Source organism: Echinococcus granulosus, assembly GCF_000524195.1.
Source record: "Echinococcus granulosus chromosome Unknown EG_S00022, whole genome shotgun sequence".
Classification (NCBI taxonomy): Eukaryota; Metazoa; Platyhelminthes; class Cestoda; order Cyclophyllidea; family Taeniidae; genus Echinococcus; species Echinococcus granulosus.
In genome coordinates this window covers 314,597-329,569 of record NW_020170402.1, presented here as the reverse complement: position 1 = coordinate 329,569, position 14,973 = coordinate 314,597, and the positions used below count along the sequence as shown (strand labels likewise).

At 43.4% G+C, this 14,973-nt stretch overlaps 1 protein-coding gene across 1 annotated transcript; it reads right to left on the bottom strand. All coding sequences in view use genetic code 11, as the record gives it.

Moving 5' to 3' along the window:
* Positions 1–741: 741 nt before the first annotated feature.
* On the bottom strand, positions 742–14,459 carry EGR_03895 (5'-AMP-activated protein kinase subunit beta-1; the record flags this gene model as incomplete). The annotated part of the gene is made up of 7 exons (XM_024493144.1): positions 742–825; positions 914–1,012; positions 5,362–5,532; positions 10,073–10,210; positions 12,293–12,386; positions 13,876–14,267; positions 14,331–14,459. The coding sequence occupies 7 exons, from the start codon at positions 14,457–14,459 to the stop codon at positions 742–744; spliced, it is 1,107 nt and encodes a 368-aa protein (XP_024352416.1).
* Positions 14,460–14,973: the final 514 nt, after the last annotated feature.

The following is a 14,973-nucleotide window of genomic DNA, read 5'->3' as shown; positions in this document are numbered from 1 at the left end:
CATCGTGAAGACACCAAAATTTGTTTTCAAGGCTATGCATGGGAAGTAGACAAGTGTAGATTCAGATACGTATACAAGTACGAGTTGGCGTTAGTTCGTAATTTCACACAAGACTAAAAATCGGACTTATTGCCACTCGTACCAGAAATGTCCACGTTTCTGTCTCCGTTTGACTGCAATCCAGCGCCTCGATTCGTAACTTACAGTAAATACGCATTATAGACGTACAGAAGAGCCGAGAGGCTGTAGACGTCTGGCCATGCCACCAATCGAACGCACAAGCTACGGAGACTGAAGATCCCGTGTAGGCAAATATGTAAGTAAAAATTCTTACAACAGCATAACAAAACTCACATATCATCTCTCAAAGCTGCATGGTTTTTGCGTACCGATCCAGCTTTCTGGGCTATGGCCTATACGGTGATGACGTTAAACTCACTCCATGCCCCATGTGCCACCATTCTTCCAGCTTCTCGAGTCTCCAGCGCCATCATCATGAATTACCAGCAGAAAGACGAGATGGAGAAGGTAGTACTTCCAAAATATGTATATTTGTATATACTCATATGTGCACACATAAGTATATACATAGGCCTGCATAATCCCACGTGCGTCCATTAGTAATCAAACCGAGTCAAAATGCGGGCAAAGGCGCCTACGAGATAAGGCGGGGTGAGAGGTGATAAGGAGGAGAAAGGAACAGTGATGACACAATTACCATCATCATCGTCATCGGTTGCTTCAGTTGTCTATGGGCTTGTAGAAAAGAGTGGAGACAAATTTTTGTCGGTAGCGTGTAATTACGCTCAGTACAACAACCCCATCCTTAAAAAAGAAATAATGGTAATAACGTATTTAGACATACTGTTCAAAGAAAAGAGTAGATGAAAGAAAAGATCGGGACTGCACCCACCTTGATGGATAGAGCGTAGAGGTGATTGACCATCACATGGTTCGGTGGCGGTAGCAGGTTTGGGTCGCAGTGCACTCCAATGTCCTTGTTCAGGATGCCCTTCAAATGCAAGCCACACATCAAGCCACTTTTTCCAGCGAGGAAATCGAATGAGAGGTCATCGATTTGACCTATGTTATGATCTTGAAAGAGTGGTAATGATATGAGGTGTGTCCTTTCCAGTCCACTATATCACCAATTTCGCAGTCCTTCAATAAGCTGACAACGAAGCTACTTCCATGCTTATTTTCAGAGACTAGTCGGACAGCGGCATATGGTCCTACTCTAGTAGGGGGACAATCATCCTGGAGGCAGCGCCGAAACTTCATAAGGGGAAGGGATATGCGAATGAGAGGGTCAGGAAAGCTAACTTACAAAATCAGATCATAACATTCTGTAAACGAGTACCTCCACGAAATACGAGTGAAAAATATCCAAAGGTAATGGAAAAGACGACAATAAAAAGTCTTCAATGTTATGCGAGTCAAAAATGTTGAGTGGTCATAAAGTATTAATAAAGGTTACTCCGAATCCAGGTCCCACTGGCGGTGGTAGCTTCCACCAACTTCCTTGGTAATTTTAATCCTTATTTGCGAGGACACGTGGAAAGCAGAGGATGGACATGGGGTAGATTTTCGTTACATTTGCTTTTCCAACACTTCGTAAATTGGAGTGGAAGTTCGCATGCAATTTTATCCAAGAGCCAAATAGATGGGGATTCGTTAGCATCGTCCCAAGGAGGGTAGACTAAGCATCTACCCGCTTCAGCCAATAGAATGGTTGAAATGATTTAGCTTACTCCCGTAATAACTACCATTCCACCAGAGGCAGGAAACCGAGAATGACCAAATTGACTATCTTCGATCACGCCAAGGTCATCCCAAATAGCAACTATATGTAACTGTCAAATTTGACCCAGTCATGTGAGATAGCTTTAGCAGCGAAGTTTGGATTTGTGGCCAGATAAAGCCCTACGAGATGAGGACACACTTTTAACACCGTTAAGCAGCATTGTATTCCAAGGGAGGCTATTTAATCCCAGTACGTTTCTTTATGGATTTATTTAACTAAAATGGCTTTCTCGAGACTACGGTATTGCCAATCAATGAGTGACAATACACATCTCCTGCCACCAATGTTGGCTAAAACGTATGTCTGTTCCAAGACCCACCGGACGAAGAATTCTAGAACCGGAAGTACAAACCGCATTAGAAGGAGTTAGTCAAAGGCATCTGCGTCTTAATCGAGCATAGACAAAGCGAATTCTTGAGAGGAGGGGTGGGAGGAGGAGGGGAGAAGGGGATAAATAACAGACCCACGAGTGGTTCAGAATGGTAAGGCAAGTTTTTAGGTTAACTGTGGGCCTAAACTGTAAGGCGAGAAATAGGATTGGGTGAAAAGTAGGCCGGATGGAAAGTAAATACTGCAGTTGAGATTGAAAACAATTAAGGCAAAAAATACTCTCAAAAAACCTGAGGAGACAGGAAAAAAGAAGACCAAGCAAACATTACTGCTGAAAAGATGACAAAAAGTGAGAATCTACCCAAAGGGAAATAAAATGACATTACAATCCATCAACAGGTCCTAAATAAGACAAGAAATTGCCAGAAGTTTCAGTTCTATCAAACACAATTCGCCTCTGAAAGCCTAGAAGAGACTAACCATTGGTGCTTCTCCATGCATCTCATTGACCTCACATTCATATGTCTATTCCACGACAATTGCCATGTGACCATACGCTTGAAGCAGTCGCTTGGAGATGAGAACCCTTCACATTTACTGGCCCAACCGCTGTCATATGGCCTAAACTACATATGTAAAGTTAATTCCCCTCGGCTTGTATTTGAACTCCAATGGCAAGCGAAAGGGCACATGCATGTCACTGGGTCATTAAGGTCACCCCTCATCGTTGTTGTTGTTGCTGCTGTTTTTATAGTCGCATAAGCACAGACACAAACACGAAAGCTGGTAATGCAGGCGTCTTCCCGTCCCCTACCTGACTTGCCTCTCGCTATGCTGCAGTCACGTACGCTGCCTTTTTGCAACGCATCTCCCAAAAGGTAAGGAGGTGAGGAGAAATAACAACGCACTTGGCCCTCACCCTTGGTAAACCCCCGCCTATCCTCTATCTTGGCTCGTTGTTTTTTGCCCTTATTTCTTATTCCACGTTAGACATTCACATTCACAAGGCAAGGAATACTTTTGTGGCGATGAGGTGGTACGTGGCTCCATAGTGTGCGGCCAGTTGCGAGTGGTTTTTTTGCACAATAGCCAGTGATATGCTCAGTCCCTTAAAGGAAATCCCAACACACAAAACAATTTCCCACTGCAGGACAGCTAACCAGTCAGCCAGCAAAGTGTTCCTTCTATACAGTAGGTCTTATAAAAGGTAGGTACTCAAAACAACGCTATGCCTTCAACGACATCGCCACCGGCTACACCTTGTCCATGCCACTATTCACCATACCAACTGACCTAATAGATCCCACCACTTCGTAGGTGCCCCAGGCCCCAACAATTTGTCTCGGTATTCACCTTATAAATTACGGACGTCGCCTTCTACGTTAACCTCCAGTTACTCCAGTCAATTGGGATATCCATTTTTTCACCATTACGAGGAATACAGGATCTTCATGAATCCAATTCATCTGCCTTCCAGTGATTCACCGCCACAATCGCGTTTTGTTAAACCACTTGATTTTGCGCAGTACCCTCTCCTACCTCACATTTTCCAAGGGACACGCTCATTTCACGTGTTATAATCACTTTGAGCTCGTGAGGCAAATAACTTCAAAACACGTCCTTAACCCACACCATCCAATAAGGCCGCACAATAACACGGGAATAGTTGGGCTGCAAACAGGGTCGCCGCACCGATGCTTGACCTACAGACTTTTACTTGTACCCCGCAATGTGTGTGTGTACACATTCGCACGCAGTTTATGCATCCAAACAGGTTACAAGTCAATGCATTAAGGTGGAGCACACCGCCAACCACATCTACCTTTTGGTCGTCCAAGTAGATATCACAACAAATCAAGCCTGTAGACACGGTAGAAGGGACGACTGCAAATTCCAATCCATCCTACACATAAAGTGGCTTTAAATCCGGTTGATATCGACTCAGCTACCCAATCTAGTCCCATTAACTTCCCTGTTGGTCAGACAATAAAAAATGCAAGGCCAGTACAACGAAAGTACACTTCTTGACATAACAGTGGACTGTAGTTCATTTGACAACTTAGGCCTGAACCTGAATCCCTGAGACACGTAGAAGGGGAGAAAATTGTGTACAAAATCTGTCCAACTAGCTTTTCATATGGCGCTTAAATTGAATAAATGCGCAATGAAGTGGAGAAAATGCAAGTTGTGGATTATTGAAAGGGACAGTGGGGGCAATGGAAAGTAGAATCGAGGACAATGAAGCTACTCATTGGAACACATCTCACACAGACTATTGATTCAGCGATTCACGCATTACCATATTAACGTGGGCACAGGTTTCGAAAACCACATCAATACTTCCATCTAGGCGCCTTTGTAACGAAACATCATGGCGATGGAAATCAGCCAACACATCCCAAGAAGCTGGTACAAGTGCACTGGTGCACTTTCAATAACCTCGATGTAGGAGTAGCCCCATCACATGACAAAGTTGGGCAACAAATCCTTGTTGCACAAGGCCGAGAACAGTGAAGCAGGCAATCTCACGGCGACATGCAACCACGACCAAGATAGTGGACTTAACAATCTAAGTGTTAGATGGAAATACAAAGTCCTGTCTAACATTTGCAATGTATGCATAAAAGCGGAAGCTCAGAGGGACAGTAAGCGGCTGTCTGATACCACCTCAAGTCTTCTCCATGCACAATCAGACGAACTCCCAGGAAGCACCACCATCAGGAGTACGAAGACACGAGCTACCCGCCTCCAAGATGCATTCAATAAGCCATAGTTCTACTGCATATGACAGCCGCCACATAATCAGAAGTGCATTAGTAGCTATTAAATTAAGTCCAGGACTTCCCTCTTATATCAGATTTACCGCTTACGTCAACCTAAGCCAAACTATCACACATGACAGCGTTGTTAACAGTGACACGAGACAGCTGTCAGCTTCTTTTGATAATGTACCCACCACCTGTAAGGATACTTGGGATGCACGTTTCAACTTCAAAAGAGCAACTCAACGATTTCACATGCATTCATGCGTTTTACCTAGGCGTTGTACGACCTTGACTATATGAGGAGACTGACCTCAGCATGTCAAATGACTACCATCATGTGGTTACGCCGGTTGCCTCACTCAGTTGCACATATTTTCAAGTTTGTAGAGCAAAACAAACACAATTGAAAATAGGAGAGGGATGGAAGGAGGTGGAAAGGGAGAGAGAGAGAGAGAGACAAACCTGAAGGAGTTGAGGAGGCAAAAGAGGTGGTTGCGTGATGGAGCCAACCCCCGGTGCAGGCGGAGCTTGGTGCGACTTGTGTGGGTACGCGAAGTCGCGTTGCACATATATATCCCTCGGTGACTCCGGGATGAATCGTCCGTACTCTCCCGGTGGTGTTCGACTCTCCGTCTACAGGACACAAACACGTAGCATACACACTACTGATGGGGAAATTTAGAGCCTGCCCCTTGCATTGTACAATTCTCACCCAATTCATCTTCCATCTTGCTCCCCTCAAAAGACAATAATGCTGACAACAGTAAAAGCATGTTCCTTTGGTCGAGCGCTTTATTCTGTTATCAACTTAAAACAGACGTGCGACCTATAATGAACAGTCCATCCTCCATAGTCGACAGCTGAATCTACTAGGCGACCATTGAGAAAAACATGATAAAAATACAAATTTTCCCTATTCCTTCGCGTTTCAAACGCATCTACTCCTTCCCAACCTTAACCAGTGGCTTCGACTCTGCAATTACAAATATCAACACATCACTTTACCGCCTTCAAATTCCACACTGCTAATCGTGAAACTCCGTGCACAAGAGAAAGTGAGTATATTGAGAAGACGAAACGGGACAATACAAGAGAAGACAAGATCTTACTGCATTTTCAATCAACACTTCCACTATATCTACCGCATATGGAATGCACAACTATTACCAATGCACCTCAACTCTCCAAGGGCAAATTGAAACAAGTCCACCTCACCTCATTCCGGTCCTACTAACTGTCCACTTCAGTAGAGGTATGTCGAAGACATTCACAGTATACATTTCAAGGGATTTGCGCCTCCATTCTGACAAACAACTTTCACTACTACAGTCCAAATCTGCGTCTGTAAGCCAATATACGCTCCTCAACCTCCACAAATTACTACTCATATCTCATTCCAGTGCCCACACATCGGTCAGACCTTTCGTCCATCGCCCCACGCCAACAAGACCATGCTTCACCCCCCCCCCCCCCCAACTATTTCGGGTCTAACTACAACCTCTACTTCAGTTCTATACTTTCGCCCATGCCATCGTTAAAACTTCAAACCTAGCCCCAACACAACTACATCAGTACGCATGCTCATCTCAATGCCGCAGCCGGCGAGCACTTCATCGTGCACTTTAACGCTTCTCCAGGATATCTCCATATTTATGGAGGAGATTTTCTCAGCCTCATCACACGCTACAGCTTACTGGTACCCCCGTGTTCCACAATCCAATTGAACCAACGTAATCCATCACCTCCCCACTTCCCTCTGCATCACTTAATCTTCAATCATTGAGACTTGAAACATTCAACTTACCTTCGTGAATTCCATTGACTGAAAGATGGCCTATGCAAAACCAGCATGTACCACATCTCATTCGACGCCAGTGTGAACACTACACTACAGTGCAATCATCCCAATAACAACTACCTGCTTGTTTCTTCCAAGTCTGGAGATACGCTGATTGGAAATACAAGGAATCCTCCTGCCCTCCTCCCTTCACCCTCTGGTCACAACATACACCTCACCAGAACCTAACATCATCTGCTAGAGCATTTCCTGATGCCACAACCCGCGCTTGTTGCACACTCAGTTTTCAAAGCACAACGCTCACCTAACACATTAAGCCTTTCAGTCCTAACACCGAAAGCCTCAAGATCACCAAAACTGATGATATCAGGACATATGGTGACCTCTGTTGTAATCGCCTTGGCTGCATATGGCTGTCACCTCACGTATCACATGTCATAAGTTTTTTCGTATCACAAATCATGATATAAGAAAACAATAGCTACCTGAAAATGCGGCACTTTCAGCGAATCTGAAACATCAAGTCAACTCACTGCAATAAACAACATTGGCAACGCATTTATCAAGTATGTATCTCTAAATAGAAAAAAAGCGTGTGTAAATAAGGTCCTATCTCATCCCATAGCCTGTACGATTCTAGAACGGCTGTCTGATAATCTCCATGTTGACTTATGCCCACGAAAAACATCTGGCCACCTAATTCTTCTGATTAGGGCTTAAACTATCACTAGCTCACCACCACCATGTCCACACTTCCAAGGCTAAAGCCTTGCTGACGTCTACGCTATCGGGGGTGCTGGAACTGACAATGGAAACATGTGAGTGTAGGAGATTGAGACTATGGGTGGGAAGACATGTGTCCAAAGCTCCGCAATAACATTGTGCAAATAGCAGACTTGTTCAGTTCGTACTACTGGTTATACGCGAAAATAGACCACAGGCAGAGCACTAGAAAATGCGTTCGCCACCTTTCCCTTAATTTTGAATCTCCATTAAAAATTGCTCACAAATTAAGAGTATGATTGCATACTTGCCCATTACACAAAAGAAGTTTAAACTGGTTCCAAAACTACCAAAAGTCAATGGCCATAAGACTAGGCCTGCCTTGTGTGTGGGTTTGAGTTCGTCCGGAGCAGACTGCAGACGGAGTTGACAACTTGATGGAGGCAAGACAATCATGACTATGGTGTATCCACTCAATACAGTACGATGCACCTCGGTGTACAAGTATAACTTCTTCAGGGGAGGCAGTAAAGACTAGTATCTCGGTCAGACGAAAAGCTCACTTTTACACTTATAGGACAACGCGAGAATTGATGCTCCATACTCTTTATTTTTATGTCCCATAGCATCAAGAATTAGCCGTAAGAAGATTTCCGTCATGACCTCTTGCGACTCTATGCTCCAAGTAGTGGATACAACTTAGTATTTGCGTTAGGATAGGACATGATCAGGTGGAAAATGGAGTAGAATAGACATTTGGATGGGAAGTGGAAGTGAGATAGAGAGGGCCATTGAGGTGGGTAGTGCGAGGCTCTCATGGACTTTTTGGAGACGAAACGTGTTTTATGAATGAAGAATTTGGGCTAGGCTTGTGCCTCATCAGGGAGGGTTGATGGATTGCAACAGCGATGATTATTTCAGCTTACTTGGTTACCTTATAATTAATATCACCTCGAAATGAATCACTACGCGAGGTTGCAATTACAAAATCTGATAGGTGAAGACTGTGATTCAGCTTTCCGAACTGTGAGACGAAGGCAGTATTTCAGTCAGAAAGGAACTTGCCTCTGGGCTGAATTTAATTGCCAGACAGATTTCCCCCTTCTTTTTTCTTCCTCCTAAAGCTCTACTCCAAGGGATACATAAGACTACATTTGTGGTCAAATCAACCGAGGTGGGAATTCGGCATTGCGAAAACTAGATGAATCCTCACGAATGCGCCAATTGTCGATCATGTGGATATCTAACGTGGGACAAGAAATAAGGGCAAAAAACAACGAGCCAAGATAGAGGATAGGCGGGGGTTTACCAAGGGTGAGGGCCAAGTGCGTTGTTATTTCTCCTCACCTCCTTACCTTTTGGGAGATGCGTTGCAAAAAGGCAGCGTACGTGACTGCAGCATAGCGAGAGGCAAGTCAGGTAGGGGACGGGAAGACGCCTGCATTACCAGCTTTCGTGTTTGTGTCTGTGCTTATGCGACTATAAAAACAGCAGCAACAACAACAACGATGAGGGGTGACCTTAATGACCCAGTGACATGCATGTGCCCTTTCGCTTGCCATTGGAGTTCAAATACAAGCCGAGGGGATTTAAATCCGCTAATGTGGGGCAAATCAAACGACATAGCATAGGGCCCCCTCTAAAGTAAAGCGATTAGGCTAGTAAATATGAAGGCATCTCATCACTACTTCCTAAAGCGAAATACTTTAGCGCATAATTCCATCATGAAAATAGGTGGAATAAAATGTCAACAAGCAAAGCTACTGTCAGTCGAGAGTACTGCTACCTACGGTAGGATTGAGTAATATAATGCTACGGATGATGATGCGTTGAAAACAGATGCATAGAGATAGGTCGGTTACTTTGTCTTGGAGCATCAATCAGCGTATCTAGCTGTGGCAGGAAATGTTTATCGCAGTCGCAGGGTCAAAGTTGAGAGGATGCATCACCATCATCCGGCTGCACTTTACATCTATTCTCGGGGCAATTTCCACAGTTCACTCCCTCTAAATTTACTCATGATTACTAAAGAGGGAAAATAGGTGATGCAAACAAAGAATCGTTGCACCCAAATTCCCAATATATCATTGTAGATACCTACAACAAGTGTGCACTTTCCTCTCAAATATGTGCAATCCTACAAATGCATGAAAATTTTTCTGCACCAGATTTACCAAAGACTTATTACACCGCTGTTGCAGGCAATTCACGTGCTTAGAAATTTGTGATGCAAGACGCACGCCAATGTCAACGCAATCCACAAAGCAACAGCAATGAAAAAAGCTAAGGTCACGCGATCCGCTTCACGTTGCATCGGCGTAGCGCATTTAAGCTATCTAGATGCAACACATAAACATCTCCATTGTGCTGTGGCTAACCCCTAGACAGATAACTTTGCATCCACTAACTGAGATGTGATTTCACCAAAAAAGCAAACATATTCGGATTATTTGTCAGGTCAAGTTCATAACGTTGTGTATTTTTCGTTATTACCTTTTAAAGTTTAGAAAATGTCAAATCGGCTGGTACTGTGAATCCAGCACTAAGCTTATCACATCGGGGGTTCTTTCCACTCGCAGCTAGCAAGTCAATCGGTAAAGGCGAATGCCTCACATTTAAAGGCCAAGATCAAGTAAGGATGAAAGGACTTACATCAGAGCCGGCTCCGGTTGAATCTGCTTTGTGTTTGCTATTAGCGATGTCTTGTTCCAAAGCATTGAGGAAGTTGAAGTCGGATTCCTTCACCTCCACCACATTATTCCTTGTCCCATACTCGTTATCCACCATTGGCTAAAGAGTCAAAACATGAGGGTGGCACTTCACTACGCGCAAGTTGGCTGTGGCTCCTGATATGGGTAGAGGCATGGTTTGGTTGTTGCCGCCATTAAAAGGTGGGAAGTTTTCGAACACAAAGGAATCCATGATGCTTTGAGGGTTCGAGCGTGGAAACCAAAAATTCAGCGATCTGCTCACGTCACTGAAATTCAGAACTGAGCTACTCACGAAAACAATGGAGCCATTGGCTTCATGAGGTAAAAGGTCTAGGTGGCTAGACAGCACCGCTTAAAGTTGGCTCCTTAACCAGCAATTTTGTCTCCAGCCCAGAATGATCGCTTTTGCTTATTCCAAATGTAGTACTGTTCAACCTGGAAAAGATTGCGGAAAATTTTCAGCTATAAGTCAACATTAAGTTGGATCCTTTACGCAGGTAGACTCAAATCAGCCAAGGTAGTCAAAAAATCCGAGGCCGAAATTTATCTAAGCAGGAATGTGAAGATTATAGCAATACATTAGCTCAATGAACCATGTTCCTGCTCCTAGAAATGTAGCCCTTATATCAAAGTCCGGGTATAATTTATTCACAAAAAACAATGGTCACAAGTTCCCAGAGGTAAAAAAGAACAAGCATTCATTTAGGTGGAAATTCTAGATGAGTAATTATCGTTGCCTAAGGCTAGAGCCCCTAGTAGCGAAGAACGTATCGAAACAGAATGACAAAACTGAGCTAGAATAATTCATTTAACTGCTGAAAGAAAAACAGGAATGGATTACTTGGCATTTGGGTAAATTAAGAACAGCTAGACTAAAGGCATTATCATGAAACATTTGGATTATCTGACAGAACAGCTAGTTGCAACCACATATGCGTTTAGACCGAATAAGATTGTGCAAATAACTTTTTTTTAATGGCAGATAAGAAATAGCAGTGTAAATCTGACCCCAGTACTTAGGCTTAGAAATGATGCATTCACAAGCCTGGGGATGCTTAATTCCGGTAGAGGCTTGATCCGAGTAGATAGGATTGGTGAAATGAAGTATGAATGACTATAAATTATGCTTTCATTTCAAAATAACTTATTCATACATATTTCTTGATGATGATGTTCGCTAAGCAACCATCAATGTCAAATCCAAATCACTGTTTTGATTTCACAGATCGGCTACATACTTCCTAGAAAAGGCCCCAGATGAAAAAGAGTTCAATCATTTAGTCATTACAACCAAAGGTTACCGAACAGGCGGTGGACGGGATAGAATATTTTACGAGACAGTTTGTTACAGCCAAGACCTCCGACCGGAAACTGGTGCACGCCAAAACCAAGGCCTAACGTCAGACACCAGCACTGTAAACACACTGACGGCTTTCATGCGGATGTATGCATGTGTGTAAGCCTGCGCGCAAAACGGGGAGGCAGACACACTTGTTGAACGTGAACTGTGAAGATCTAGCCGGGTACCCGTACTCGCATCTCCTGCCCTATCGTAACAGGAGCCATACACGCTTCACCATGGCGCTTCCAGCGTCACATATATGCGACGCCCCAGTTTATAATAGCTGATTGCGCCAAATTTTATCGCAAGCTGGTCGGTTGAGTTCAAAACAGAGGTAAAATAGATGTAGGGTGTTCTGGATGCAAGAGTAATTGCATTTTTTCCAGTGTTAACCAACGTTTGAAATGATCAGCTCGACAGCTCGGTGGTTAATCTTTTAAAGCCCTGGTAGCGCGTGTGGTAATAAGGTACGAATACACTTAAAATGGTTCTACACGTCCAAACAAGTAAAGAAAAGGAGTGTAATTACACTTTCCACGAATCCAGGAAAAAGGACATTCCTGTTGTGCAAAAGTGCAAAAAATTGACATACCCCACCTTGCTCTTACATGCACTACAACGATGACAGCAGAAGGCGGGGAAGGGATTACACCCGTAAACTCCTCTATCTCCCGCCCCTTGCAGGCATTTTGCATAACCCGTGCCCCGATTTGAATAAGCTAGCTTAATTATGCAAATTTTGCAGTAGCAGAAGAGTGAAAGTGGATAGTAGGGTTCCTTTGCTTTTTACAAGAAAGTTTATAGCACTTGAGAACTAACCTTAGTGGGATCATGATACCAGGCACCATCGATGAAGAATTTGTACTCGTGCCTGCCGGGCGGACAGTCTACAATCACCACATGGCCAGATTTCCTGCCAACAGAAACAAAAACTAAGCAGCCGGCTGATTTTTTTTCTACCGGAAAGCCGTGTAAACGATTTACTGTTTTCACAATAACGCAAATGTTCCACCACGTAGGCAACAAATCGTGGAGCTTGACAGGTATACTGGGCTTACAAGTGGCCGCAAAACTGCACTAGACAACATGAAATGGTAGGATTAAAAATCAATCTTTAGGGACGCATTCTCAGTAGTAGATTGTAATGGGTTGGTGCACGGTAAACAACGATAGCGGTGGCGAACAATGTCCTTAATTAAGTGCCGCACTTGAGCATTGACCCCTCCGAGCAGTTTAAACTGACCATCTCCAATCCCACCAGCCAAAACTTCCAAGTCTCGGAGGTTGGGTGACTATAGAGTGCACGTGCGCGTGTACGGCGTGTGATAGAGCATTCCAGAAAGGTCTACCGTGACCTTAGGAGCGATACTGACAACAAAGGGAAAGCTTTGTCACGCTGATGACATGAAATATTAACGTACCCACTACCAGCGATATACGTGGAACATGTGCATTTTATCAGTTTATGACAATCAATTTTACTGAATAGTATCACGAATAGATTAAATGAGCGTAAAGTGGCAAGAGAACAGATATAGAATGGTATTGGTTTGAGAGTAATTACATTAAAAATGTCTAGTCTGTAGTGGTCGATTGTTCCGGGAGAAGTGTTAAGAGAACGCGGAACTATTGAGCGAAAGGTAAGGATAGATCACAAACTACAAAATCGGCAGTTTTAAGAAGTCACAGTACGAATAAGAAGAGATGACATAATCCCCTTTCAGTCACTGCATACTCCAAGGAATGGAAATACGTTCTGCGCTTCAGCAGACCCTTTAATGTGATATTCGCATTAATTATGTGTGCATGCGGTATGAGACAGAGCCTTATAGGGTTATCTACAAGGTTCTCTACCATGTAAAAGCCAACTACCATTTTTGAAATGATACTGATGAAGGAACTAAAGCTTGAAAAGGCACGACAGTTACACAAAATGTTGAGGACAATGTGACAACTATGAAGAAATACAACCAAAGAGCAATTGTCTGAAGGTTGCTACGCCTATGATTATATCAAGAAAATTGAAAAAGCAGGAAGAAATCATTCGGCAAACTATAAAAAAGAAATCCCGGATTTTACAGATGCAGGCGGCAAGACTAGGTATGATGCAACTCACTGTTAATACTTAAAAGTGCTAGGAAATTCACAAAATACTTCAGCGAGTGAAAATAACGAATCTGTGCCTCTTAAAAATACGTCCAGTATCAAAATTAAAGAACCACTAAAGAAAAATTTAACCACCGCAAGACATGAAATGACAGCAAACCACGGGAAACTAAACAATCACTCAGGGAGATATCCCAACTGGACAAACAACACTTTCAAACAAAATTTACCAAACATATAACCGAAACTCCGAAGATTAAAATGAGCTAAATGTAAAATAAACAGGATCCACTCACCGCCGAGCCATTGGTATTTTCTTTTGCCAGTTGTCAAAAGTACCACTGACATAAATTTCGTGTCCGCCACCATTCCAACGAAAGACAGTGGGAAGATGTTTTTGAGGAGCAGTAGGGGTCATTTCGACGTCGGTAGACAAGTCGATACCACCGTTTCCAACGTTTGAGCTCAGCACTCTTGAATCACCGGAAGTGTGGTTGCCTGGAGGCAGGTCCTGAGAGGAAGATGGCAAGGGGAAGGAGACTGGACGCGCAGAAGGTCCAGGAAGGATAGAGATAGACTTAATGGGGGAGCCATGTTCATGAAGGCTAGCTCCATGGAGCATCCAGGCCATATTGTCCACGTCCCGATTATCGAAGTTACTCCCAATAGGAGCAGAGCGGGGAAATCCCTGATAATAGTAATAGGTTCAGAAAATGTAAATCACAAAGGCATAAAGTGCTGGAAAAAATACCTCTTGTTCGGATAAGGTGGGACGCTTGTTGGGAATATCCATAGAAATATGAGGAGGTGTGTTTTCAAGACAGTTCGCGTCAAGATCACCGGAAAGGCGTCGCTTGCTATGCAGTGGTGTATTTCCCATCATACGGTGTGTCCCATTAGGACCGAATAGATGTATTCCTGTTGAATTTAGGGCTGAGCTAAGAAACACAAAAGGCAGCTCACCATGTCAAGCTCCTAATCAGGCGCGACAGGAGGATGCAATATCACGACCAATTAAGGAAGGGAGAGGCATTAATAATAGAGGGCTTAAACAAATCGAACTCAAGCACAAAGGTCTGTTCGAATTGAAAGTAACGTATTTGAACCAAAAAATGTGTCTCAACATTTATGTCGATTTTTACCATTAAAGATGTGTCTGTGGAATATTTGTAAATACAGAGATCGGAATGTTTTTGGTTTATCAGAAGGAAACCTTAGACATTATGCCATTTCTCCCAAGTTTTTTGGCATTTATAGAGCAGACGTTAAGCAACACTCAAATGTGTGGATGACTTTGAATAAACAATAATCTCGGTAACACATTTGGGCTGGGACCATGGGAGGAGAGCGCTGAAACGAAACTTACCGCAGATTATAGTAACAAATAGATTAAA